Consider the following 26,506-nt stretch of genomic DNA (forward strand, 5'->3'; position numbering starts at 1 on the left):
ACCACAGATAATACAGTGATAACTCCCTGAGTACAGATAATGTAGTAGTTGTTACCTGCAGTCCTATGTAATACCACAGATAACACAGTGATAACTCTCTGATTACAGATAATGTACTAGATGTTACATGCAGTCCTATGTAACACCACAGATAACACAGTGATAACTCTCTGATTACAGATAATGTAGTAGTGTTACCTGCAGTCCTATGTAACACCACAGATAACACATTGATAACTCTCTGATTACAGATAATGTAGTAGTGTTACCTGCAGTCCTATGTAACACCACAGATAACACAGTCATAACTCTCTGAGTACAGATAATGTAGTAGTGTTACCTGCAGTCCTATGTAACACCACAGATAACACAGTGATAACTCTCTGATTACAGATAATGTAGTAGAGTGTTACCTGCAGTCCTATGTAACACCACAGATAACACAGTGATAACTCTCTGAGTACAGATAATGTAATAGATGTTACCTGCAGTCCTATGCAACACCACAGATAACACAGTGGTAACTCTCTGAGTACAGATAATGTATTAGTGTTACCTGCAGTCCTATGTAACACCAGAGATAACACAGTGATAAATCTCTGAGTACAGATAATGCACTAGATGTTACCTGCAGTCCTATGTAACACCACAAATAACACAGTGATAACTCTCTAAGGACAGATAATGTAGTCGTGTTACCTGCAGTCCTATGTAACACTACAGATAACACAGTGATAACTCTCTGAGTACAGATAATGTAGATATTACCTGCAGTCCTATGTAAGACACGACAGGGTCTGAGTGTTGGCCGATAAAAACGTCCGTTTTGGTCCGTTTTTCTCTGCCGTTTTGCATCCATTCCGTTTTTGTTCCGGGCCGTGTTTCCGTTTTTAATGGACGATTTTGACCCGTTTTCCATAAGTTTTTTTCCCTGTCTGTTTTAAAAACGGATTAATTTAATTTGTACATTTTCTGCCACACACGGCCCCCTGTAGATAATGCCACTCTCTGCCCCTGTAGATAATGCCACTCCCTGCCCCCTGTAGATAATGTCACTCCCTGCCCCCTGTAGATAATGCCACTCCCTGCCCCCTGTAGATAATGCCACTCTCTGCCCCCTGTAGATAATGTCACTCCCTGCCCCCTGTAGATAATGCCACTCCCTGCCCCCTGTAGATAATGTCACTCCCTGCCCCCTGTAGATAATGCCACTCTCTGCCCCTGTAGATAATGCCACTCCCTGCCCCCTGTAGATAATGCCACTCCCTGCCCCCTGTAGATAATGCCACTCCCTGCCCCCTGTAGATAATAACTAATAATAAAGATAAAAAAAGACACGGCGCCACATAGTGCAATAAAGCGAGAGAGTGATGTGAACAATGCAATGTCAGGGAATTGCTCACCTTGGATAATGGATACCAATAGGTATCACAAGAGCAAGAAGCTGCAGCCAGGTCCGTGCACATGCAAAATGATTTTGCTGTCAAGATGAGGATATGATGAATCAGAAAAAGGACCACCGGCGCTGCTATAAAAGTTGTCAAGGCAGGGAGGATAATTAAGGAATATTTATTTGTGAAGGAAGGGCTACGCGTAGATAATGTCACTCCCTGCCCCCTGTAGATAATGCCACTCTCTGCCCCTGTAGATAATGCCACTCCCTGCCCCCTGTAGATAATGTCACTCCCTGCCCCCTGTAGATAAATCCACTCCCTGCCCTCTGTAGATAATGCCACTCCCTGCCCCCTGTAGATAATGTCACTCCCTGCCCCCTGTAGATAATGTCACTCCCTGCCCCCTGTAGATAATGCCACTCCCTGCCCCTGTAGATAATGTCACTCCCTGCCCCCTGTAGATAATGCCACTCTCTGCCCCTGTAGATAATGTCACTCCCTGCCCCCTGTAGATAATGCCACTCTCTGCCCTGTAGATAATGCCACTCCCTGCCCCCTGTAGATAATGTCACTCCCTGCCCCCTGTAGATAATGCCACTCCCTGCCCCCTGTAGATAAATCCACTCCCTGCCCTCTGTAGATAATGTCACTCCCTGCCCCCTGTAGATAATGTCACTCCCTGCCCCCTGTAGATAATGCCACTCTCTGCCCCTGTAGATAATGCCACTCCCTGCCCCTGTAGATAATGTCACTCCCTGCCCCCTGTAGATAATGTCACTCCCTGCCCCCTGTAGATAATGTCACTCCCTGCCCCCTGTAGATAATGTCACTCCCTGCCCCCTGTAGATAAATCCACTCCCTGCCCTCTGTAGATAATGTCACTCCCTGCCCCCTGTAGATAATGCCACTCCCTGCCCCCTGTAGATAATGTCACTCCCTGCCCCCTGTAGATAATGTCACTCCCTGCCCCCTGTAGATAAATCCACTCCCTGCCCTCTGTAGATAATGTCACTCCCTGCCCCCTGTAGATAATGCCACTCTCTGCCCCTGTAGATAATGTCACTCCCTGCCCCCTGTAGATAATGCCACTCTCTGCCCCTGTAGATAATGTCACTCCCTGCCCCCTGTAGATAATGCCACTCTCTGCCCCTGTAGATAATTCCACTCCCTGCCCCTGTAGATAATGCCACTCCCTGCCCCTGTAGATAATGCCACTCCCTGCCCCTGTAGATAATGCCACTCCCTGCCCCTGTAGATAATGCCTCTCTCTGCCCCTGTAGATAATGCCACTCCCTGCCCCTGTAGATAATGTTACTCCCTGCCCCCTGTAGATAATGTCACTCCCTGCCCCCTGTAGATAATGTCACTCCCTGCGCCCTGTAGATAATGTCACTCCCTGCCCCCTGTAGATAATGTCACTCCCTGCCCCCTGTAGATAATGTCACTCCCTGCCCCCTGTAGATAATGCCACTCCCTGCCCCCTGTAGATAATGTCACTCCCTGCCCCCTGTAGATAATGTCACTCCCTGCCCCCTGTAGATAATGTCACTCCCTGCCCCCTGTAGATAATGTCACTCCCTGCCCCTGTAGATAATGTCGCTCTTCTGATAATGCAGATGACAACAAATACAGCTGATTCGTGTGTAGTAATTCGTTTATTGGCAATTCTATTTCATATTATTTCATTCAATTTTGTTTTTTCAACATTTACGGGACCACAGGTGGCTCTCCACAAACCACACAAAAAAGGTCAAAGAAAAGCTCTGAGCCATCTCATGCTTTTCAATACAAGGTCAAGACTTTATCTATATACACAACATCTCCTTGAAGATCCAACCCATTTCAATGGGATCCACCAATATTCTATTGTCTAATGGGTTGGCCCTAATATTTCTTGGCAGGGGTTTAAGGCGTTTAAAAGTTGTTTTCTTCAAGATAAGAGGCGCTAGAGATGTTTGGCACCACCTGACATCACCTCTTATACACATAACGTGCCTGTTTGGTCAAGGCGAGTTAGCATGTTAGGCATACGTACCATAGAGGCAGCCGCTGCGGCTTCTATGGGGCCCTTGAAGAGAGGGGGCCCTGCCCTGTTTTGCCAGACCTTATGCAAGATCCCTCTCTGAAACAAACACCAGGCGCCTTTGTCCTGGGTGGTCAAATCTGGCCCTATAATGGGAAGCCCATTTTTATATTTGCACTGAGGTCCCCTATGTATCGGGAAGAGATCTATAGGCCGATCAATAGATTTCTATAGCCAGCTCTCCAACCTTTCTTGTTCCTACACCTTTTACCACTGGCTTTGAATTTTTTTGCATGGACGATACATAATCGAGTGTAATGTCTAGTAGGAGGAACCTCAAACAAGTCTGTGTAGCCTGGAGAGGCAGTGTCTTGTACAGCAGAGAGAACCTACATAAAGAAAAGTGGTGGTCCCCCAAACAGGAGGATTCTAGATGTCCATGATGTATCTCTAACATCAGGTATATGTGGTAGGGGTGGATATTTCTTTAAATGCTTTGGGAAACTAGACATGGCCATAAAATATACAAGAAGTGTTGGTAGAACCTTCACAACTGGACAAGTGAATAGTAGAAACATAAAAAAGGCCACGCAAAATATAAAATAAACACAAGAGAAAAATTTGCAACGTAAGGAGACCAAGGATGTCCAATTGGCAGATTTTTGGAACCGGTGGAGATCCTTCTAATCTTGCGGCGAGTCGTCAGTATTGGTCACTACGAAATGAAAAAATAATGTCACATCTTTCCAATATTAGAACAAGATGCCCAAATATTGTAAAATTCTGAATGATTTACTGTGAACGTTCATAAGTCGGACATTTTTGAAGACTTTTACAATATGGTAACACAATGGACGAACCTAACTACCCACTTTTGCATGGAGTTGACAATAAAGGAAATAATACGGTGGACGTGGTACATAAGATATGTCATTCTGCACCTTATGGGCTCAGTAGAACTTCTAGAACATCATTGATGCTCCTAATCCGTGCACTCTGGAAATGATCGAGTTAAAAATTCCAAACCTTTCAGACCAGTAGAATTACTATTAGTCCCTGTTCACACTGAGGTTTTTTTGCAGGTAGAAAAATCTGCCTCAAAATTCCGTCTGGAATTTTGAGGCAGATTTTGACCTGCCTGTGCGCCGTTTGCCGCGTTTTTCAGCCGTGGCCATTGTGCGCGGCGGAGAAAAAAATGCTGCGAAAAACGCTTTCTCTGCCTCCCATTGATGTCAATGGGAGGTCAGAGACGGAAACGCCTGAAGTAAGGGCATGTAGCTTCTTTTTTCCACAAGCGTTTTTTTCCCGCTCACGGTAAAAAAATCATCCGTCTCCCATTGAAATCAATAAGAGGCGTTTTTGTCCAGATTTTGACGTGGTTTCCGCATCAAAAACTGCGGCAAAAAACTCTGTGTGAACAGGGCCTTGGACTCGTTGACCTCTTAAAAAACGTTATTTTAACGCTTTCCTTCCCAGAGTGTCGCGAACCAAGCCAACAGCGCTCAGCTCAAGAATTTTGGCCCCTCTCTATTGAGTTCTATGGGGCCTGCGGCTGCAGTGAATCGATAAATGGGGATCGTGGTGCCCCAATTCAGATAAATAGATGAGGTCCTAAAGGTGAGATATGTACCTATCGGACATTTATGGCATATCCTGTGGATAAAGGTTTAAGATGCGGATAAAAACAGTCCTCCATGTCAATTTTGTCTGTGTTTTTCCAACCTCAGGTCATATTTTTGGTAAAGTGGTGGCCAGATCTGAACTTCATATTGTAGATGAGGCCGCACTAAGGCTGGGTTCACACGTGGCGGAATTTCACTTAAATTCCGCTGCGGACACTCCGCAGCGTTAATCCGCAGCGGAGCCGTTTCTACATTGACTTCCACTTTAATTTAGCAGTGTTCGTTTAGACGATGCGTAAAATTCCGCTGCGGAGCATAGGCTGCGGAGCGGAATTTGGTGTCCGCAGCATGCTCTGTCTGTTGCGGAGCAGTGGCGGACTCATGGCGGAATTTCTCCATTGACTTCAATGGAGATTCAAAGTTCCGCAATGAAGTCCGCAGCTGTCATGCATATGTCATGTGTGCTGCGGATGCGTCTTGCTTTTTTAACTTGACATTTCTTCATTCTGGCTGGACCTATGTATTTCTAGGTCTACAGCCAGACTGAGGAAGTCAATGGGGCTCCCGTAATGACGGGAGCGTTGCTAGGAGACGTCAGTAAATAGTCACTGTCCAGGGTGCTGAAAGAGTTAAGCGATCGGCAGTAACTGTTTCTGCACCCGGGACAGTGACTACCGATCCCAATATACAGCAACCTGTCAAAAAAAATAGAAGTTCATACTTACCGAGAACTCCCTGCTTCTGTCTCCAGTCCGGCCTCCCAGGATGACGTTTCAGTCTAAGTGACGGCTGCAGCCAATCACAGGCCAATAACAGGCTGCAGCGGTCACATGGACTGCCGCGTCATCCAGGGAGGTCGGGCTGGATGCCGAAGGAGGGACGCGTCACCAAGACAACGGCCGGTAAGTATGAAATTCTTTGACTTTCACAAGGGAAAGTGCTGTCCCTTCTCTCTATCCTGCACTGATAGGGAGAAGGGAAGTACTTTTACCGCAGTCCGCAGCAGCTAGTCCGCATCAATTTACTGCACATTTTGTGCAGATCCGCAGCAGAATCTGCAACGCAGATTCTGTGCGGCATTGATGCGGACAGTTGCGGAGGAAATCCGCCACGTGTGAACATGCCCTAATGCTCTGTATAGCAGCAAGACTCGTCCCTGTCTCTTGTGTCTATGTCTCTTTTAACATACCACATAATGCTGCTGGCTTTAGATGCAGCTGATTGGCATTGTGCTGTTAATAGTTCAATTCAGTTTCCTACTCATAATCTGGTTTCTTGAGCATATCTTTGTCTATCAATGACAAATGTTTGTGATCACCAAGGTGCCAGAAGTATTGATTAAAGATTTTATCTCTAAGGGTATGGTCCGATGTGGCAGCGGCTGCATGTTGCCGAAACTGTGCTTACTTGTGATGGCCAATTTTGTGGGAAAATCCTGCGTCATTGACCACCGCAAGTGAGCGGGGTTACGGCCACATGCAGCCGCCGATACATGGGACCTCATCCTAATGCCTGGATTTAGGATAAAATAACATCCTCACCCAGTGGTGGAGGTAATGAACAGCATATCCCGACCAAAGATCAAGGTTATGCAAACTGATATCTCTTGTGTCTTCCATGAGGAGCTGTGAAACGGGACGATGTCTAAAGTTCGAAGGAAATATAATTCATCAAGGCAAACTGCCATCGTAACCGATATTTGGAGTGACTCACGTAGGGGTTTATGATCAAGGAAAATACTGTAGCCCTCATATACGTCGAATTCACAGCCACACGCTCAAAAGGAACCACCGAGAATCGGTTATTGGTCAAAATGATGGACATATTATAGTTCTGTTTGCTAAGTATATCTGCAGGAGATATTATATTTCTAGGAGATTCCTATAGGAAGATATGACCATTTTAGGGTTTCTTAAAGGAACTATAACTAGATAAGGGGAGGAATACGCTCCTCTCAGTGACATCACTAGTAATTGGACTGGAGAGAAAAAAAATGGATTTAAGATACCAGAAAAACAAAGGTACAAGGTCAGACTTTGGGGGATTGATACATTAATGTTGCCCATTCTCCCTGTTCTACCCTACATTATTCATTTTTTTGTTTATTTTATCCCTATTATTTTAATATATATGTTTATGCACTATTATTTTGTATGTAGTTTCATAGATTTTTCTGTATATTATGCCAATTTTCTTTTTTGTGTAACGCACTGTACTATTGTACATCAAATCTGAAAATGTAAAGGGGTTTTCCAGGATCGGATAACGGATGACCTATCCACCAGATAGGTCATCAGTATATGATCGGTGGGGGTCCGACATCTCGACCCCGCACCGATCAGCTGCTCCGGCTGCCTCCGGGCATCGGATGTTTTGAACTATATGCAGTAGTTGGTGCTGGAAGCAGATGGCTCCGACCACACTTACTACAATACAGTACTGCAGCTCGGCTGCTATTCCGGGACCGGAGCCATCTGCTTCCGGCAGGATCGTCCGGTGCCCGGAGGCAGCCAGAGCAGCAGATCGGTGAGGGGTCCGGGTGTCGGACTCGCACCGATCATATACTGATGACCTATCCGGTGAATAGGTCACCAGTTGTCCGATCCTGGAAAACCCCCTTAATAAGTTCTTCCCTGTAGTCCTAATGACTACTGGTCCCTGAAGAAACGCTACCTGTCTGGGAAGAATAGAAAGGGTGAACCCTTAGGCCCTAGATCTTAGGTTAAATCATTCATTAGGTGGTGGCACCGGTTTGACTACATTTGGATGTCTGATAGCGAGTATGAAAAATACTTTAATAGTCCCTACGGCTAATATAAAGGAGGTATTACTTACCACACCCCAAACCACAGCAAGAAAAACGAAAGCAATGATAAGTATGCTGGAGCACTGCCATGATTTGCCTCGACTTCCTAAAAAAGTAGAAATATATTAAAGTGTATTCAATACAGTTAGGCGGCCAAATTGTAAACATGTGGGGTAAGGAGAAGCCATCTGGCAGCCGCTTATCTCCATCTTTGGTCTGCCATGAATTTCTATGAATGATTTTACACCCTGGTATCTTATTGGTGGAGCATAATGATTAATCTGCTACTCCAAGTCATGTCCGTACCTTCAATGTTTTCTGTCGACGTCCCACCATCAGATTCGGTACCGTGTCTTTTTTCCGTATTTTTTACGTTTTTCTGACACGCTGAAATAAAAAACTCTTCTTACTAGAGCAGGAGTTTGGAACGTATTATTGAGACTTTTTGGCTGCAGGAACATTATCGCTTCCTAGATGCTCTCTAGATCAGTGGCACAGCTTGGGAGGCTACCGGGGCATGTGCCCTGTTTGATGGGTACCATTGTGGGTGCCAACAAACCACTTTACCTTGGCCAGGGTATTTATATAGAGGGCTAGGGAGGTAAACCGAACCTTGCCCCGGGTGAAGGAAAGCCTCAAGGTCTACATCATTGCCCTGGACCTTGAGGATAGACACATTGGATGGAAGGATCATGGACTATCGAGACAAAAAGTGCCACATTTTTGGCCTGGAGACCAAAGTCACCTTTGACAGCTCTATAAGGGGTCAGACACTGACCTACAGGGTGGTTATTTTTCTTCCTATTGGAGGAGAGCTATTTTGGACATTTTTCACCGGTTGTATTGCCTTTTGCTGGATCTTCTAGTTAGGTCTTCTAGTGAGGCCATTTCTCTTGCAAATACTGGACTAAAGTGGCTTCTGGAAATGTAATCATTGGGCACAAGAACTTGGTGTGAATGTATATTGAGAAGGACCTTCCCCGGAGGTCCTATAAGCATGCCGGCAACCTGTGTAAGACTTACGACTGTTTTAGTTGCCCCTTCATTAAACCGCTTTGCACGAGTCTTGTTGGGTGCCCTTTAACTTGAACTGTACCCAAGAACAGTATTTGGTACCCTTAAGTATCTCATTGACTATATACTGGCACTGTGGACTATTGGGTCAATCCAGGAGGCCTCGCACCTTATGAACTGTTGTAAGAAATGTTTGTGGCTTGTCAGGAATCCCCTGATCTTGAGAAGTAAAAGCGTGTCCGTCCTGGACTGAACGTTGATGGAAATAAGGATTCGCACCCCTCTCCTTCCCCCCGCAAACTATGTCTGTCACTCCCTGATGTATAGCGGAGGATACTATTGATGCATGACTCCCTCTATGTCTACCCCATACCTTCAGAAGTCAAGTTCAAGCGGTGACTCTGGCCTTGTACTTTCCCGTGTTCGACCCACAAAAGTCCATCATCTCCATCTCTATTTCTTCTGCAGGAAATGTCCAGCAATGACGAGTTCCTGAAACACGCAGAGCAGATCTTCAGTACGTCAACTCTCTTTGGACAAGGCACGATTTCGTTGAAAGTGAAGGCATCATTTTTATGGGTGATGACAATTGGGAAATCTGTGACCGGAACAGCAAAATTACAGATATCTACAAGTAAAAAAAGAGATGAGCAGAGGATATAATTAGTCATATATGTTGTGTTAGTCCAGACATCACATTCTCATAGCTTTCTATCTATGTGGACTGACCTGAAAGGGACACTTAAAGGGGTCCTCCAACCATAGAAAGTTCTAAGTATCCATAGAATATTTCCTGGGACTCCATTGTCCCAATCAAAATGGCGGATAGGGACCAAGAAAGGGAGAAGAAGAAGGAAAGAGCAGGTTGAGCATGCCCGCTGCCACCTCTGTCAGTTAATGGGAGTTAAGGAATTAGTGGAGACACTTAGGTGGACACCCTATACATTTCTATGGTTGGAATACCTCTTTAACCTAGAGTCTTATCTATCATTGTAGATTAATATATGCAATAGCGATAGATAGATAGATAGATAGATAGATAGATAGATAGATAGATAGATATGAGATAGATAGATAGATAGATAGATAGATAGATAGATAGATAGATAGATAGATAGATAATTAGATTATACAACCATCTAGAAGCATTGGATCCTCGGCAACATCTTTGTTTCTAGGTATTATGTTTTTCTCCTCCACGGATGTTTCACTCCCTGATAAATGGATACAATAAAACAATGTTGCATTATAATAAAAGTCTTAGGCCCTGTTCACTCTGAGTTTTTCTGCAGGCAGAAAAATCTGCCTCAAAATTCCTTAAGGTATTTTGATGCAGATTTTCACCTGCCTGCACTTTCTTGCCACAGTTTTTCACATCGTTTTTCGGGCGCGGCCTTTGAGAGCCGTGGGCAAAAAAACGCAGCAAAAAAATTATTTCTCTGCCTCTCATTTATTTCAATGAGACGTCAGAGACGGAACCGCGGGAACAAAGAGCATGTCACTTTCTTTTCTCGCGAGCTGGAATTAAATGCCTCCGACTCCCATTGAAATCAATGGGAGGCGGTTTCAGGTGTTTTTTGGCGCTGATTTCGACTAGGTTTTCGCGTCAAAATCAGTATAAAATAACTCAGTGTGAACAGGGCCTAAATCTCCAGAAACAGTTCTGGAGCAAGTTCAAGTGTGTGTATGTCAGTGTGGGCAGAGGAGGATTTCCATCATATCGCATGTCACAAGGATAAATGCCATTATAATCGGAGGGAGTTCAATCTCCGGTAGCCCCGTCAATACTAAGAATGGAAGGGTCGAGGTCCCCTCTATTTTTCTTCTGCCTAGCGCCACTCTGTAACCACCCGCTGTGCATGGAATTACACCACGGCTCTATACAAAGTAATGGGGTTGTGTACAATGGACAGCCCGGAAGTAAACACTTAGACGGAGCTAGCGGTGCGACCCCTTTATTCCAAGGCTCCATGGGGGTCCAAGCAGACCGACCTCCACCAATCAATAAGCGACTGCATATCCTAGTGATGATGGGAAACCCCTTAAATTCAATGAAGAAAGGGTGAAAACATATCTTTAAAGTTTTCTACTGTACCTTCCAGACCACCAGGACTCAGTTCTAGTGATCTCTTCACCTTGTGTCCATGACTCTTCTTCACGAAGTGGTTACAGTCTGCAGTCAAACAAACATTTATGTTTTTTAATGTTAACTTGGTCAAAATTTTGTACAAAATTTGTGTAAAAAAATTTACGTAAAAATTTGGTACATTTTTTTCAGCACTTTAAAGAAAGCAGAGTGTCATACAAGATCTCCCTCACTTCTTCTTCCTTTAAATCTGCTGGAACTCTATGATCCAAAACCCACTTCTATGAGGATTCTCTCCAGTACATCGTCAAAGTAAATAAAAAACACAAAGGCCCCAGTTACAGCGCAATGAACCAGTAAAATACTCCTATTCCTTTTCTGGGAAAGATTGATAATAACCAAAATGGCCCCCATGACAAATGCTACAGTGATAGACCTAGAAAGGTTGGATGACAAACCATACTGAGAGGTGACGTGGTGGCCATACTGATTGTCACCAAGTTTTTCTAGAATTTTTAACAAAATAACAGAAGTAGATCTCCCGGGCAATTATACTACTGGGGATTTTACTTTAAGGAGAATTTTCATCGTACCCACAAAATTACATTTTTACCTTCAGAAGTCATTCTTATGAGGTTATTTTCTTTTCCATGTTTGCCCCAAATCTCTTTAGCAACCACATTGCTGCAGATAATTTCCAGTAAACATTTTTCTCTAAAACAAGCAGTGCACGACCCAAAAATTTGGACTTTTTCCTGGCAGAATGTGGGATTTTGGAAAATTAAGCTTTGGTCGTTGTGGTTAAGGATTATGGGAAAATCTGATACTGGAACAGACTTCATACAGTTAAGTGCTGACGGAGGAAGAAAAAAAAATTAATAAATAAAATGGTTGTACAAATAAATTATTTGTTGCATTGCTTTGAGTACAACCAATATAAGAATGAGATTGAAGAATGGCACAAAAACTCTTAATTCAGAGGTTCCAGATGGGAGAAGACATGCGGTAGGGAAGAAGAGCAGCTGGTGAGGAAGAGAGCTGCAGGAGAGAAAAAGAGCTGCAGGAGAAAAAGAGAGCAGCTGGAGATAAAGAGAGCTGCTGCAGAGAAAGAGAGCTGCAGGAGAGAAAGAGAGCTGCTAAAGAGAAAGAGAGCTGCAGGAGAGGAGAACTGGAGGGGGGAGAGATGCTGGAGAGGAAGAGAACTGCAGGAGAGAAAGAGAGCTGCTGGAGAGAAAAAGAGCTGCAGGAGAAAAAGAGAGCAGCTGGAGAGAAAGAAAGCTGCTGCAGAGAAAGAGAGCTGCTGCAGAGAAAGAGAGCTGCAGGAGAGGAGAACTGGAGGGGGGAGAGATTCTGTAGGGAAAAAGAGCTGCTGGATAGAAAAAGAGCTGCTGGAGAGGAGAACTGGAGCGGGGGAGAGATGCTGGAGAGGAAGAGAGCTGCAGGAGAGAAAGAGAGCTGCAGGAGAGGAGAACTGGAGGGGTGGAGAGATTCTGTAGGGAAAAAGTGCTGCTGGATAGAAAAAGAGCTGCTGGAGAGGAGAACTGGAGCAGGGGAGAGATGCTGGAGAGGAAGAGAGCTGCAGGAGAGAAAGAGAGCTGCTGGAGAGAAAGAGAGCTGCAGGAGAGAAAGAGAGCTGCTGGAAAGAAAGAGAGCTACAGGAGAGAAAGAGAGCTGCTGGAGAGAAAGAGAGCTGCAGAAGAGAAAAAGAGCTGCAGGAGAGAAAGAGAGAAGCTGGAGAGAAAGAGAGCTGCTGCAGAGAAAGAGAGTTGCTAAAGAGAAAGAGAGCTGCTGGAGAGAAAGAGAGCTGCAGGAGAGGAGAACTGGAGGGGGAGAGATTCTGTATGGAAAAAGAGCTGCTGGAGAGAAAAAGAGCTGCTGGAGAGGAGAACTGGAGCGGGGGAGAGATGCTGGAGAGGAAGAGAGATGCTGGAGAGGAAGAGAGCGGCAGGAGAGGAAGAGAGCTGCAGGAGAGGAAGAGAGCTGCTGGAGAGAGAGAACTACTAGAGAGTAAGAGAGCTGCTGAAGAGAAAGAGCTGCTGGAGAGAGAGAGAACTGCTAGAGTAAGAGAGCTGCTGGAGAGTAAGAGAGCTGCTGGAGAGTAAGAGAGCTGCTGGAGAATTAGGGAGCTGCTGGAGAGTAAGAGAGCTGCTGGAGAATTAGGGAGCTGCTGGAGAGTAAGAGAGCTGCTGGAGAGGAAGAGAGCTGCTGCACAGGAGAGCAGTTGCAGGAATATGGCATAGAGAATATGTACAGCCCAAGCAGCGACAGTAAAGAGACTACCCCACTTTAGACCATCATGTAGTATTCTATGTGCACACATATACTTACCAGAATGAGTCAGATGGCACTGGAGAACGCAGCAGAGGGCAATAAAGATAAGGCCTGTAAATAAGGAGCAGTGATTAGTAACTATGGCCGTGGCCCAGCTCATAAGGCCCTTCTCCTTGGCTGAGGTCATTGGTTAAATCTATGCCAGACCTTGTATCTCCAGTCTTTATACACAGATATATAGAGTAACACCAACCACCACCTTGATCCGAAGAGTTGACCAAGACTACGCTGACTGTGCCGAGAGTAGATGTATCGATGGCTACTGACTACAGAAGATTATCGTCCTCTACCTGTTGTAGATATTTATTTTTTAGAAATATTCTGGTTACAGTGGTCAGCAAGTGGAGTTTTTTTATTTTGCAAACTCCCAGCTGGTGTATCTATAACAGAGCTGCCCAGTTTTCATGGCCAGCCCAGGCTTTATCTACGGCCTAGAAGAAGACAGTGTAGAAAGCGCAGTTCAGCAATGGCGTAGCTAAGTGGGGGCTGATGGGGCATGTGCCCCGAGTGCTAGTTGTCACGGGGCGGGGGGGCGCCAAGTAGTCGCTCTACATTGACAAGCGTATATGGACACAGGGATACGGCAATGAACTGAACCTTGGCCTCGGATGAAGGAAAGTCCAGATATGACTCCACCATTTGGGTAAATTTTTGAAATGACTTACGATTTCTCAAGGCTTTTTTAGGCAGCGTCAAATGGAATTTTCCAGAGAAAATACCTGTAATAAAGAAATATCAATTAGGTGGCGAAAGTATTTGGGTCATACATTATCTGGCTGCTATTGCTTTTCAAATAGGGAAACGTCTACATGAGCCCGCCAATATTCTGTCCGAGGAAAAAAGCAATGTTCAGACATCGATATGGCCCTACAATGTTTGGAGACTTTTTGAAAGGGACGCCAGTAAAATGTCCGGGTTATAAAGGGGCAAAAGGGGTAACTGCCTCATAGCCTCAACCCCTTAGGTGACTCCATCATCCCATTTTTTACCATGGGTTGGATATCAATAGGGAGAATCGAGAATCCAATAAAACCTACCACAACCACCATCCTCTAAACCCTTTCCAGACCAGTTTGTATCCTTTGCTGTATGGAGACTTGTTTGGGAACACAGAGATGAAGAGGAGGACTACTCCCATCGGCATGTGACGGAGGAGAGTGTAGTGTGACTTCAGCTGCAGATAAGTTGGGCATCATATGTCATTGTTATTATTGGGTGCTGTATGACAGAATTGTTGCTTAAGGGGGAACTGGGGGACTTACAATGTTTTACCATAGGGCATCCATAGACCTTGATGGGTCAGATGAAGCCCTCTCTACGATCACTTCTGCTTCAAAGTTTCATCTACTTTGACCTGTACACATTTTTGTAACAGAATTCGGCATCAAAAACTTGCCGGGTTTAGTACGTGGACCCTTGATAACCACAACTGCCTTTATCTTCTTTCTTTTCCGTTTTCTCTGCTTTCTCTTCTTCTCCTTTTTTTGGACAGGTAGAACACCGGATGGCTCCGGAGTAATTTCTAGGGGTGGTGAAGGTTTCTTGTCCGAATCTTGGCCAATGGTGCAGGGTTGAAAGACCTTTTTGCTTTTGTCTATGGAGAACCTAAAAAAATTACAACAGAACAAAGATGAATCCTTATCTACATTATGTCTGGACCTCATTAGTTATTGGATCCCATCAATATGAGTGACAGAGGCAGGGATTTAATATTTCCCCTATGATCTCCAAAAGTAGGGCTGACCCAATATGTTCCATTACCGACCATCCCTTGTTTTTTCTCCTACACAGATATTGCCCCTAGTCCCAACCCCGTATGTGGAATGGCATCGAATACCTAGGAAAAAACAAGATATATGACGTCCCCAGTCTCTCCTAGGTCCAATGTAGAACTTGCCTCCTCGTAGAAATGAGAGGGTTGTCCACTTAAGACAATCCTTGTTTGTTAGATAGGACCCTGGATGATAAACTGAACACAGATAGTCTCCAGCGATCAGCTTTAATCTGTAGGAGAACCTAGCAGCAAGTGTTAACTTATCCTGCAGCACTTCTGCAGGAGAAATGAAGTATTACACCCATTCTCATTGAGAGCAATGGATAGACATGACAGGCTTTCCAAGGACAGAGAGATGCTCTCTCCACTCTGACTAATAGATAAATTGTCCTGAACAGGGCGACCCCCACCCCCATCAACTTTAATCTGTAGGAGAACCTAGCAGCAAGTGTTAACTTATCCTAACCGAAAAAGCAGCATGAATCAATATGGCCCAAACATATAAAGTATGAAAAGTTTAAGTATTACAATCTATATGGGCTGATTCAAGGGTGTATACCCAGAAAGCATCAAAACTGAATATATATGACCTAGAAAGACTAGATGCTCGCAAGACACAAGAAATAATGAAAATAGAAAAATACTTTATTGAAATGCATAATAAAGAACAATGGACAATAGATTAAAATGAAGAATCCATAAACCACAGTTAAAAAACGGGACAAGAGACTGAATAAATACAGAGTACAGGTTTGTATCCATAGCAGGCCTTCAGAAAAGTGCAAATGCAGCCCAAAAGAGGGCAAAGAGGTAATGTGATGACCAAATATAAATGCAGCAAAATGCTATATAAACACAAGTGTATATGATAATATTAATAAGCCATGTACATCGTTGACATAGATTTAGGCAAATATGTGGTCAATAAAGACTGAAGGAAAAAACAATTATCTGCAGAGTTTAACGCAACATATCAAACAGGATAAATCATACCCATGGTAGATACAGCAGGGAACACAGCCAGAGTCCACCCCAACACGCGTTTCGGCGCAAATGCCTTCGTCTGGGGTTGGTGCTAAACAACAGACAAGTTCTATTTAAATGGAGTCGGACCAATTGGGTGTCAAAGCGTCAGCTGAAGGAATTCTGTTCAAATTAATTACCTTCACTGTATACTTACCGGCCGCTGTATCCCGGAGAGTGAAGCGACCACACCTCCGAAGTCGTCAGTCGCGAGGGGCCGAGACAAGAAACGCGTCACCGAGTCAGCAGACTCGGTCACGTGAGTAAAGTAATCGGCGCGTCGCGAGTGACGAAGGCGGAGGCCGGTCACCACGCACCAATGACAGAGCGGCACAGTGAGCAGAGGACAGAGACGCTGGATTACGGTAAGTCAGATCCATCTCAAAACAAAGCGTAAATATTACATTTCATTGATGGTCGGTGACTCACAGGAATATCAGGAATTGGAACTGCATGGTGTATCCACTCATTAAAAAGAAAAGGAAGCGACACAGATAATAAAGACAGATTGTGCAAATATATGTTTATAAAAAACACTAAATATGACTGTACAATAAATATAGAAATTTATGCGTGAATTTAAATGATCAACACGATCAGAAAGGTGCCAGTGTATGGTGTGAAGTGAAATAAAATAAACATGCATAATAAATAAATTAGTAGAAAAATCATTGACAAAAATCAATCACTGTGGAAAAAATGTGTGAAAAAACAAAAGGCAAGAAGTGGAAAAATACAATAAAAAACACATAATAAAAAATATATAAAGATTTTTTTAAATAAATAAAGTGCTAAGTATGACGCAATAGAGTGTTAATATGTGTGAATGTATAACTGCACATACTATAACCGATCATACAGTTATTCCAATAGAACAAAAGACATATATATATATATATACAGTGAAGGAAATAAGTATTTGATCCCTTGCTGATTTTGTAAGTTTGCCCACTGTCAAAGTCATGAACAGTCTAGAATTTTTAGGCTAGGTTTATTTTACCAGTGAGAGATAGATTATATAAAAAAAAAAAAAGAAAATCACATTATCAAAATGATATATATTTATTTGCATTGTGCACAGAGAAATAAGTATTTGACCCCCGACCAACCATTAAGAGTTCAGCCTCCTCCAGACCAGTTACACGCTCCATATCAACTTGGTGCCTGCATTATAGACAGCTCTTACATGGTCACCTGTATAAAAGACTCCTGTCCACAGACTCAATGAATCAGTCTGACTCTAACCTCTACAACATGGGCAAGACCAAAGAGCTTTCTAAGGATGTCAGGGACAAGATCATAGACCTGCACAAGGCTGGAATGGGCTACAAAACCATAAGTAAGACGCTGGGTGAGAAGGAGACAACTGTTGGTGCAATAGTAAGAAAATGGAAGACATACAAAATGACTGTCAATCGACATCGATCTGGGGCTCCATGCAAAATCTCACCTCGTGGGGTATCCTTGATCCTGAGGAAGGTGAGAGCTCAGCCGAAAACTACACGGGGGGAACTTGTTATTGATCTCAAGGCAGCTGGGACCACAGTCACCAAGAAAACCATTGGTAACACATTACGCCGTAATGGATTAAAATCCTGCAGTGCCCGCAAGGTCCCGCTGCTCAAGAAGGCACATGTACAGGCCCGTCTGAAGTTTGCAAATGAACATGTGGATGATTCTGAGAGTGATTGGGAGAAGGTGCTGTGGTCAGATGAGACTAAAATTGAGCTCTTTGGCATTAACTCAACTCGCCGTGTTTGGAGGAAGAGAAATGCTGCCTATGACCCAAAGAACACCGTCCCCACTGTCAAGCATGGAGGTGGAAACATTATGTTTTGGGGGTGTTTCTCTGCTAAGGGCACAGGACTACTTCACCGCATCAATGGGAGAATGGATGGAGCCATGTACCGTCAAATCCTGAGTGACAACCTCCTTCCCCCCCACCAGGACATTAAAAATGGCTCGTGGCTGGGTCTTCCAGCACGACAATGACACGCAACATACAGCCAAGGCAACAAAGGAGTGGCTCAAAAAGAAGCACATTAAGGTCATAGAGTAGCCTAGCCAGTCTCCAGACCTTAATCCCATCGAAAACTTATGGAGGGAGCTGAAGATCCGAGTTGCCAAGCGACAGCCTAGAAATCGTAATGATTTACAGATGATCTGCAAAGAGGAGTGGGCCAAAATTCCATCTAACATGTGTGCAAACCTCATCATCAACTACTAAAAACGTCTGACTGCTGTGCTTGCCAACAAGGGTTTTGCCACCAAGTATTAAGTCTTGTTTGCCAAAGGGATCAAATACTTATTTCTCTGTGCACAATGCAAATAAATATATATCATTTTGACAATGTTATTATTTTATTTTTTTTATATAATCTATCTCTCACTGGTAAAATTAACCTAGCCTAAAAATTCTAGACTGTTCATGTCTTTGACAGTGGGCAAACTTACAAAATCAGCAAGGGATCAAATACTTATTTCCTCCACTGTATATATAGACACATGTCAGACTGTCATTCTCATGACATCAAATAATTCCTCGGTATATCGCTCATGTTTAGATGATATTGACTGACGGATGTAGAGAGGCGCACTGGCACAATATAAAAACCCCAAATAGGGAAAATCAGATTCCGGAAGATACAATGAATTTAACAGTATGGATCTAGTCTGTATAAAGAAAAATGTATAAGTTAAAATCATAACAACAAATGATGATATAAACAATATAAAAGATATATATATATACACCCAACACCACTTAAAGAGGGAAGGTGTCATGGAAAAAATTTTTTTTTTATGTTATTGCTTTTAGTATGTCATTAAAATACATTTTATTTATTTGTGTTTTTGTGTTGTACTTTTTTCTTTCTTTTACTTCTCTATGGGGGCTGCCATTTTTTTTTCATCTCTGCATGTGTCGATTAACGACACATACAGAGATGGAATACCGTTCCATTCACTATAGTGTACGCCGTCTGGGTGGGAACGGTGCATGCGCCGCTCCCACACAGTCCAAAAGGAAGGTCTTTTGCAGAGCACACAATCTGCGTGATGCCATAGAACATAGTTATTTGACACCAACCAAACCTGGTAAAATGTTCGGCACAAAAGGCCCCAAATGGGGGTGTAGATCATGTGGGGATTGTTTGAGCTGTCCGGACATTGAGCGCTCCGAGTCTTTTGTTGACTCCAGCGGTATTAATCAATTTAAAATTTGCTGGCCAATTACCTGTAACACAAAGGGTGTTATCTATTATGCGACATGCTCATGCCCTAAAATTTATACTGGCATGACCACTCGTGAGTTGCGGATTCGTGTAAGAGAACACGTCAGAGACATAGAAAACGCTAAAACGGCAATAGACATGGAACACTTAAAAACAATCCCCAAACATTTCTGACTCCACATTCACACATATTAACACTCTATTGCATCATACTTAGCACTTTATTTATTTTAAAAAAATCTTTATATATTTTTTATTATGTGTTTTTTATTGTATTTTTCCACTTTCTTGCCTTTTGTTTTTTCACACATTTTTTCCACAGTGATTGATTTTTGTCATTGATTTTTCTACTAATATATTTATTATGCATGTTTATTTTATTTCACTTCACACCATACACTGGCACCTTTCTGATCGTATTGATCATTTAAATTCACGTATAAATGTCTATATTTATTGTACAGTCATATTTAGTGTTTTTGTTTTTTATAAACATATATTTGCACAATCTGTCTTTATTATCTGTGTCGCTTCTCTTTTCTTTTTAATGAGTGGATACACCATGCAGTTCCAATTCCTGATATTCAACGACCATCAACGAAATGTAATATTTACGCTTTGTTTTGAGATGGATCTGACTTACCGTAATCCAGCGTCTCTGTCCTCTGCTCACTGTGCCGCTCTGTCATTGGTGCGTGGTGACCGGCCTCCACCTCCGTCACTCGCGACGCGCCGATTACTTTATTCACGTGACCGAGTCTGCTGACTCGGTGACGCGTTTCCGGTCTCGGCCCCCCGCGACTGACGACTTCGGAGGTGTGGTCGCTTCACTCTCCGGGATACAGCGGCCGGTAAGTATACAGTGAAGGTAATTAATTTTAACAGAGTTCCTTCAGCTGACGCTTTGGCACCCAATTGGTCCGGCTCCATTTAAATAGAACTTGTCTGTTGTTTAGCACCACCCCCAGACCAAGGCATTTGTGCCGAAACGCGTGTTGGGGTGGACTCTGGCGGTGTTCCCTGCCGTATTTAATATTAATATTATTATATACACTTGTTGTGTTTATATAGCATTTTGCTGCATTTATATTTGGTCATCACATTACCTCTATGCCCTCTTTTGGGCTGCATTTGCACTTTTCTGAAGGCCTGCTATGGATACAAACCTGTACTCTGTATTTATTCAGTCTCTTGTCCGATTTTTTAACTGTGGTTTATGAATTCCTCTTTTTAATCTATTGTCCATTGTTCTTTATTATGCATTTCAATAAAGTATTTTTCTATTTTCATTAGTTCTTGTGTCTTGCGAGCATCTAGTCTTTCTAGGTCATATATGTTAACTTATCCTGCAGCACTTCTGCAGGAGAAATGAAGTATTACACCCATTCTCATTGAGAGCAATGGATGGACATGACGGGTTCTCCAAGGACAGAGAGAGAGATGCTCTCTCCACTCTGACTAATAGATAAATTGTCCTGAACAGGGCGACCTCCCCCCCCCATCAACTTTAATACATATTCTAAAAGTGTATCTGAAAATGTGTTTTCTAAACCAGTCAGCCCCTTGGAAATGTGAAATATCTTTCATATATTTGGGTGGATCCTGACCATATACTGTATATTATATATATTTGCTGTATTCACTTACCCCTCCTCCTGGGCGAGTGATTCATTAGCAATTACAGTGATCGCCGCAGAACTTCTGTTGAGAAAAAGCAATTGACATACTGTATATATCTATGTATCCTATGATATGTCTCACTGTCAACCTATTACAGCGATCCAAACAGAACAATAAAGTACATTTAAAAAAAATTCAATATGGCGGGGTCGGGGTATGTCAATGGGGCCCTATGATTTCTCTGTACGTCTCTGTCTCATAGTGATCCCCACAACCCGAGGGCTAGTAGGGTGATTTTCGATATGATACTTACGCTTTTTCCTGGGCAGGAGAATCGTCCGCTATCACAGCCATGTCTACAGGATTCCTATAAGAAAAGATAGCAAAAAATATATATTTTTTAAAATTATGCTCAACTCAAATTTTAAAGCCCAAGTTCTCAATTATCTGACTCCCCTGCCCTGAGCCTGCAATATAATGCTGTGCATCATGGTGTACTTACAGACCGCATTGTGGGTAACACTGATATGAGGGCACTGTGGGTAACACTGATATGAGGGCACTGTGGGTAACACTGATATGAGGGCACTGTGGGTAACACTGATATGAGGGCACTGTGGGTAACACTGATATGAGGGCACTGTGGGTAACACTGATATGAGGGCACTGTGGGTAACACTGATATGAGGGCACTGTGGGTAACACTGATATGAGGGCACTGTGGGTAACACTGATATGAGGGCACTGTGGGTAACACTGATATGAGGGCACTGTGGGTAACACTGATATGAGGGCACAGTGGGTAACACTGATATGAGGGCACAGTGGGTAACACTGATATGAGGGCACTGTGGGTAACACTGATATGAGGGCACTGTGGGTAACACTGATATGAGGGCACTGTGGGTAACACTGATATGAGGGCACTGTGGGTAACACTGATATGAGGGCACTGTGGGTAACACTGATCGGAGGGCACTGTGGCTAGCATTATTATGTGGACTCTGCTTCAAGGGCATTACTTGTGACAGGCAACTGCATGGATTTGGGTCCATGTATTCATGGGAACTTTCTGATTTTGTATCCACCTCTGATCACGGTCCTGCGTACACCACTAGATCACAAGAACCCCCCGTCCTGGTATACACATGGCTAGCCTGACACAAGTAATTGCCCCCCTCCCCCAGTCTCCAAGTTAAGCCTCATACACTCGACCGTTGTGCCACTCAGGCCATTTTTGAAGGCATCCGAGTGGCCCCCGATCGTCTCCACGAACCCAATTCACTTTAGCGGGTGAAAAAATAGTCTGAGTCTCTGATCCGAAAGTCCTATCTTTCCTCATATCACTGACGGGACTGGGACGGCGCACACGGTCTCAGGAAGGCGAAACTTGTCCAAACATGAATTTTAGAAATCTGGATCTCCATCCATGATCCAAGAACTTCACCCTGAATTTTTTAATATTTGGTGCTTTTCCTGTATTTATTACTATCCACATAAGAATGCAAAACATCTTGAAATTCTCACACTGGCCACTAGAGCGATCACAATAAGCTGAAACGATTGTACACAGGAGGACGTAGACGCCATATACACAGATAAGGCGATGTATGCAGCTCTCCTGCTAGTCCCCTGGAGGGGGGATTCTACTCCATCACTTCCAGGAGACTAATGATTTCTGCCATTTGTCTGTCAATTGACTTCCATACGTTACAGCTGCCATAAAGCACACACACCCTGCTGCAAAACAGGAAGGGTATGCCTCCAAAATGGCCGCCCTTATGTGGACAATACAGAAAATAATTGCGTGTCTACAATATGGCCACCCCCAGGGAAGTCTTTATGAAAAGATAAATACTGACATCGAGTTCATGAGACTAAAATGACGCAATACATAACAATGCCGGGGCCGGACTCACTGACAGATCATTATAGAAATGTCTATAGAGTATTTACACCTGAAAAAGTGTTTACAACAAAGTCACCGTCCCGGGTCCGAGAACGCTGTGTACGCCCTGTTCACACTTGTTGTTGCATTTATCTTATATTTATATTCTATCTATGGCTATAGGGGTGATACTGTCTGCTGGGCCCTGTATCTAAGCCTATCATATGTGATACACTCTGCTGAGGATAGATAGATAGATAGATAGATAGATAGATAGATAGATAGATAGATAGATAGATAGATAGATAGATAGATAGATAGATAGATAGATAGATAGATAGATAGATAGATAGATCTAGATAGATAGATAGATCTAGATAGATAGATAGATCTAGATAGATAGATAGATCTAGATAGATAGATAGATAGATAGATAGATAGATAGATAGATAGATAGATAGATAGATAGATAGATAGATAGATAGATAGATAGATAGATAGATAGATATGAGATAGATAGATAGATAGATAGATAGATAGATAGATAGATAGATAGACAGATAGACAGATAGACAGATAGACAGATAGACAGATAGACAGATAGATAGATAGATAGATAGATAGATAGATAGATAGATAGATAGATAGATATGAGATAGATAGATAGATAGATAGATAGATAGATAGACAGACAGACAGACAGACAGACAGTCAGACAGACAGACAGACAGACAGATAGATAGATAGATAGATAGATAGATAGATAGATAGATAGATAGATAGATAGATAGATAGATATGGGATAGATAGATAGATAGATAGATAGATAGATAGATAGATAGATAGATAGATAGATAGATAGATAGATAGATAGATAGATAGATAGATAGATATGGGATAGATAGATAGATAGATAGATAGATAGATAGATAGATAGATAGATAGATAGATAGATAGATAGATAGATAGATAGATAGATAGATAGATATGGGATAGATAGATATGGGATAGATAGATAGATAGATAGATAGATAGATAGATAGATAGATAGATAGATAGATAGATAGATAGATAGATAGATGATAGATAGATAGATAGATAGATAGATAGATAGATAGATAGATAGATAGATAGATAGATAGATAGATAGAGCACACTGTGAACACTAATGCCACCTAAGCCACTAAATATAAATAAATCTGCATTACTGCTAAATCTACATACAATACGGAGGTTCTTAGTGCACGTTTTGATAAAATAGTGTGAGCCCACCTGCCACGACAAGGCGACCTCTATAAGGTGGGAACCTACGCTGCCCATACACCCAGGACTGGGACTAAGCCTACATATATCTGGGGATGGCAGGAACCAGCATTAAACTAATTAAAATCACCCAGGGCAGAATAGGAGGAGCGCAAGAGCAAAAAATGGAGGCAGTCACTGACCCCACATATATGAATCACATAAACAACACAAAAGTTTGAACAGCACAATCCAACAAAATGATACAAAACGTGTGACGTGCAAGAACACCTGTGACTGCAAATATACAGCACACAAGAAAATGGCGACATCTATATAACCTATCTCTCCTAAGACGCCAGGGCCGGGTGTGAATATAACTTCTGCTTTACCTATAGCCACAAAACTTCGGCGCAAACAAGTCCGTACAACTCCGGGCCCGTCTCAGCGATGTTTTATAAGTGACATGGCCCTTGACCTCTGGGGGTTAAAAGATTAGATTGATATTCTAGTAAAAGTTCTGTTATGATTCACCGTCACCACATCTGCAGTACGACGCGTCAGAACCATCCGTTTTCTTACATGACAGATTTCTGGAGATGACCGGTGAGCTGATGACTTACCGTAGAGGCCGCACTGACCGGCACAGGCTGCCGTCTCTTCTTCTCCGTGATTGTTTTGCACAGCTCACTGTTCGTCGGTGATAAACTTCTGTATGTTTTTACTTCCTGCTCCACGAGTGTTAAGGAACAAACTTTACGTGAGCCGCCCTCTTAGAGGAGCACTGCCCAGAGAACAGAAATTGTATTGCTTTCAAATCTGTTATAAAGTCAACTTGTTTCTGATACAATTGTCACCAAAAAAATCACAATGTTTTATTCAATGTTCCTGAATTTCCTTCATCTCCAGCTTTTCTCTTTTTTTTTTATCATGCTGCAGTAGATCTATTTTTTAATTAATTGATCCCCAGGGTCAAATGAAGGTCTGCAGAGACCCCTGGGCAAGTATGTATGTGGTCCTTCTTTTTTTTCCAACATGTACGTGCCACACAGTGCCCACATGATGCTGCTATTCAATGCCCATATAATACTTTCATGCAGTATCCATATAAAAGTGTCATAAAGTGCTCACATAACGCTTCCATACAGTGCCCACATGATACAGCTATACAGTGCCCATATAATGCTTCCCCACAGTGTCCACATGATACAGCTATAGGGTGCCCATATAATACTTCCAAACAGTGCCTACTTGATACTGCTATAAGGTGTCCATAAAATGCTTCTAAACAGTGCCTACTTGATACCGCTATAAGGTGCCAATATAATGCTTTCACACAGTGCCTACTTGATACTGCTATAGAAATTCCACATAATACTTCAATACAGTGCCCACATGATACAGCTATAAGGTGCCCATATAATCCTTCCATACAGTGCCCACATGATACAGCTATAAGTTGCCCATATCATGCTTCCAAACAGTGCCCACATGATACAGCTATAAGGTGCCCATATAATGCTTCCATACAGTTCCCACATGATACAGCTATAAGGTGCCCATATAATGCTTCCAAACAGTGTCCACATGATACAGCTATAAGGTGCCCATATAATGCTTCCAAACAGAGCCTACATGATACAGCTATAAGGTGCCCATATAATGCTTCCAAACAGTGGCCACATGATACAGCTATAAGGTGCCCATATTATACCTCCATACAGTTCCCACATGATACAGCTATAAGTTGCCCATATAATGCTTCCAAACAGTGCCCACATGATACAGCTATAAGGTGCCCATATAATGCTTCCATACAGTGCCCACATGATACAGCCATAAGGTGCCCATATAATGCTTCCATACAGTTCCCACATGATACAGCTATAAGGTGCCCATATAATCCTTCCATACAGTGCCCACATGATACAGCCATAAGGTGCCCATATAATGCTTCCATACAGTTCCCACATGATACAGCCATAAGGTGCCCATATAATGCTTCCATACAGTTCCCACATGATACAGCTATAAGGTGCCCATATAATGCTTCCAAACAGTGCCCACATGATACAGCTATAAGGTGCCCATATAATGCTTCCATACAGTGCCCACATGATACAGCTATAAGGTGCCCATATAATGCTTCCATACAGTGCCCACATGATACAGCCATATGGTGCCCATATAATGCTTCCATACAGTTCCCACATGATACAGCCATAAGGTGCCCATATAATGCTTCCATACAGTTCCCACATGATACAGCTATAAGGTGCCCATATAATGCTTCCATACAGTTCCCACATGATACAGCTATAAGGTGCCCATATAATGCTTCCAAACAGTGCCCACATGATACAGCTATAAGGTGCCCATATAATAATTCCATACAGTGCCCACATGATACAGCTATAAGGTGCCCATCTAATGCTTCCAAACAGTGCCCA

The 26,506-nt window shown here is 43.0% G+C and overlaps 1 protein-coding gene across 1 annotated transcript; it reads right to left on the reverse strand.

Moving 5' to 3' along the window:
• Positions 1–3,030: 3,030 nt before the first annotated feature.
• On the reverse strand, positions 3,031–24,774 carry LOC142661645 (uncharacterized). Its single transcript, XM_075839065.1, has 13 exons — positions 24,680–24,774; positions 21,240–21,293; positions 20,954–21,007; positions 14,673–14,881; positions 13,942–13,995; positions 13,274–13,327; positions 11,559–11,798; positions 10,955–11,032; positions 9,996–10,073; positions 9,233–9,487; positions 8,152–8,232; positions 7,875–7,951; positions 3,031–4,132 (listed from the first exon to the last, which is right to left on the reverse strand). The coding sequence occupies exons 2-13, from the start codon at positions 21,278–21,280 to the stop codon at positions 4,130–4,132; spliced, it is 1,224 nt and encodes a 407-aa protein (XP_075695180.1). The 5' UTR covers positions 21,281–21,293; positions 24,680–24,774; the 3' UTR covers positions 3,031–4,129.
• Between the last annotated feature and the right edge of the window lie 1,732 nt (positions 24,775–26,506).

This window comes from Rhinoderma darwinii, chromosome 10 (assembly GCF_050947455.1).
Source record: "Rhinoderma darwinii isolate aRhiDar2 chromosome 10, aRhiDar2.hap1, whole genome shotgun sequence".
In the NCBI taxonomy this organism is placed as follows: Eukaryota; Metazoa; Chordata; class Amphibia; order Anura; family Rhinodermatidae; genus Rhinoderma; species Rhinoderma darwinii.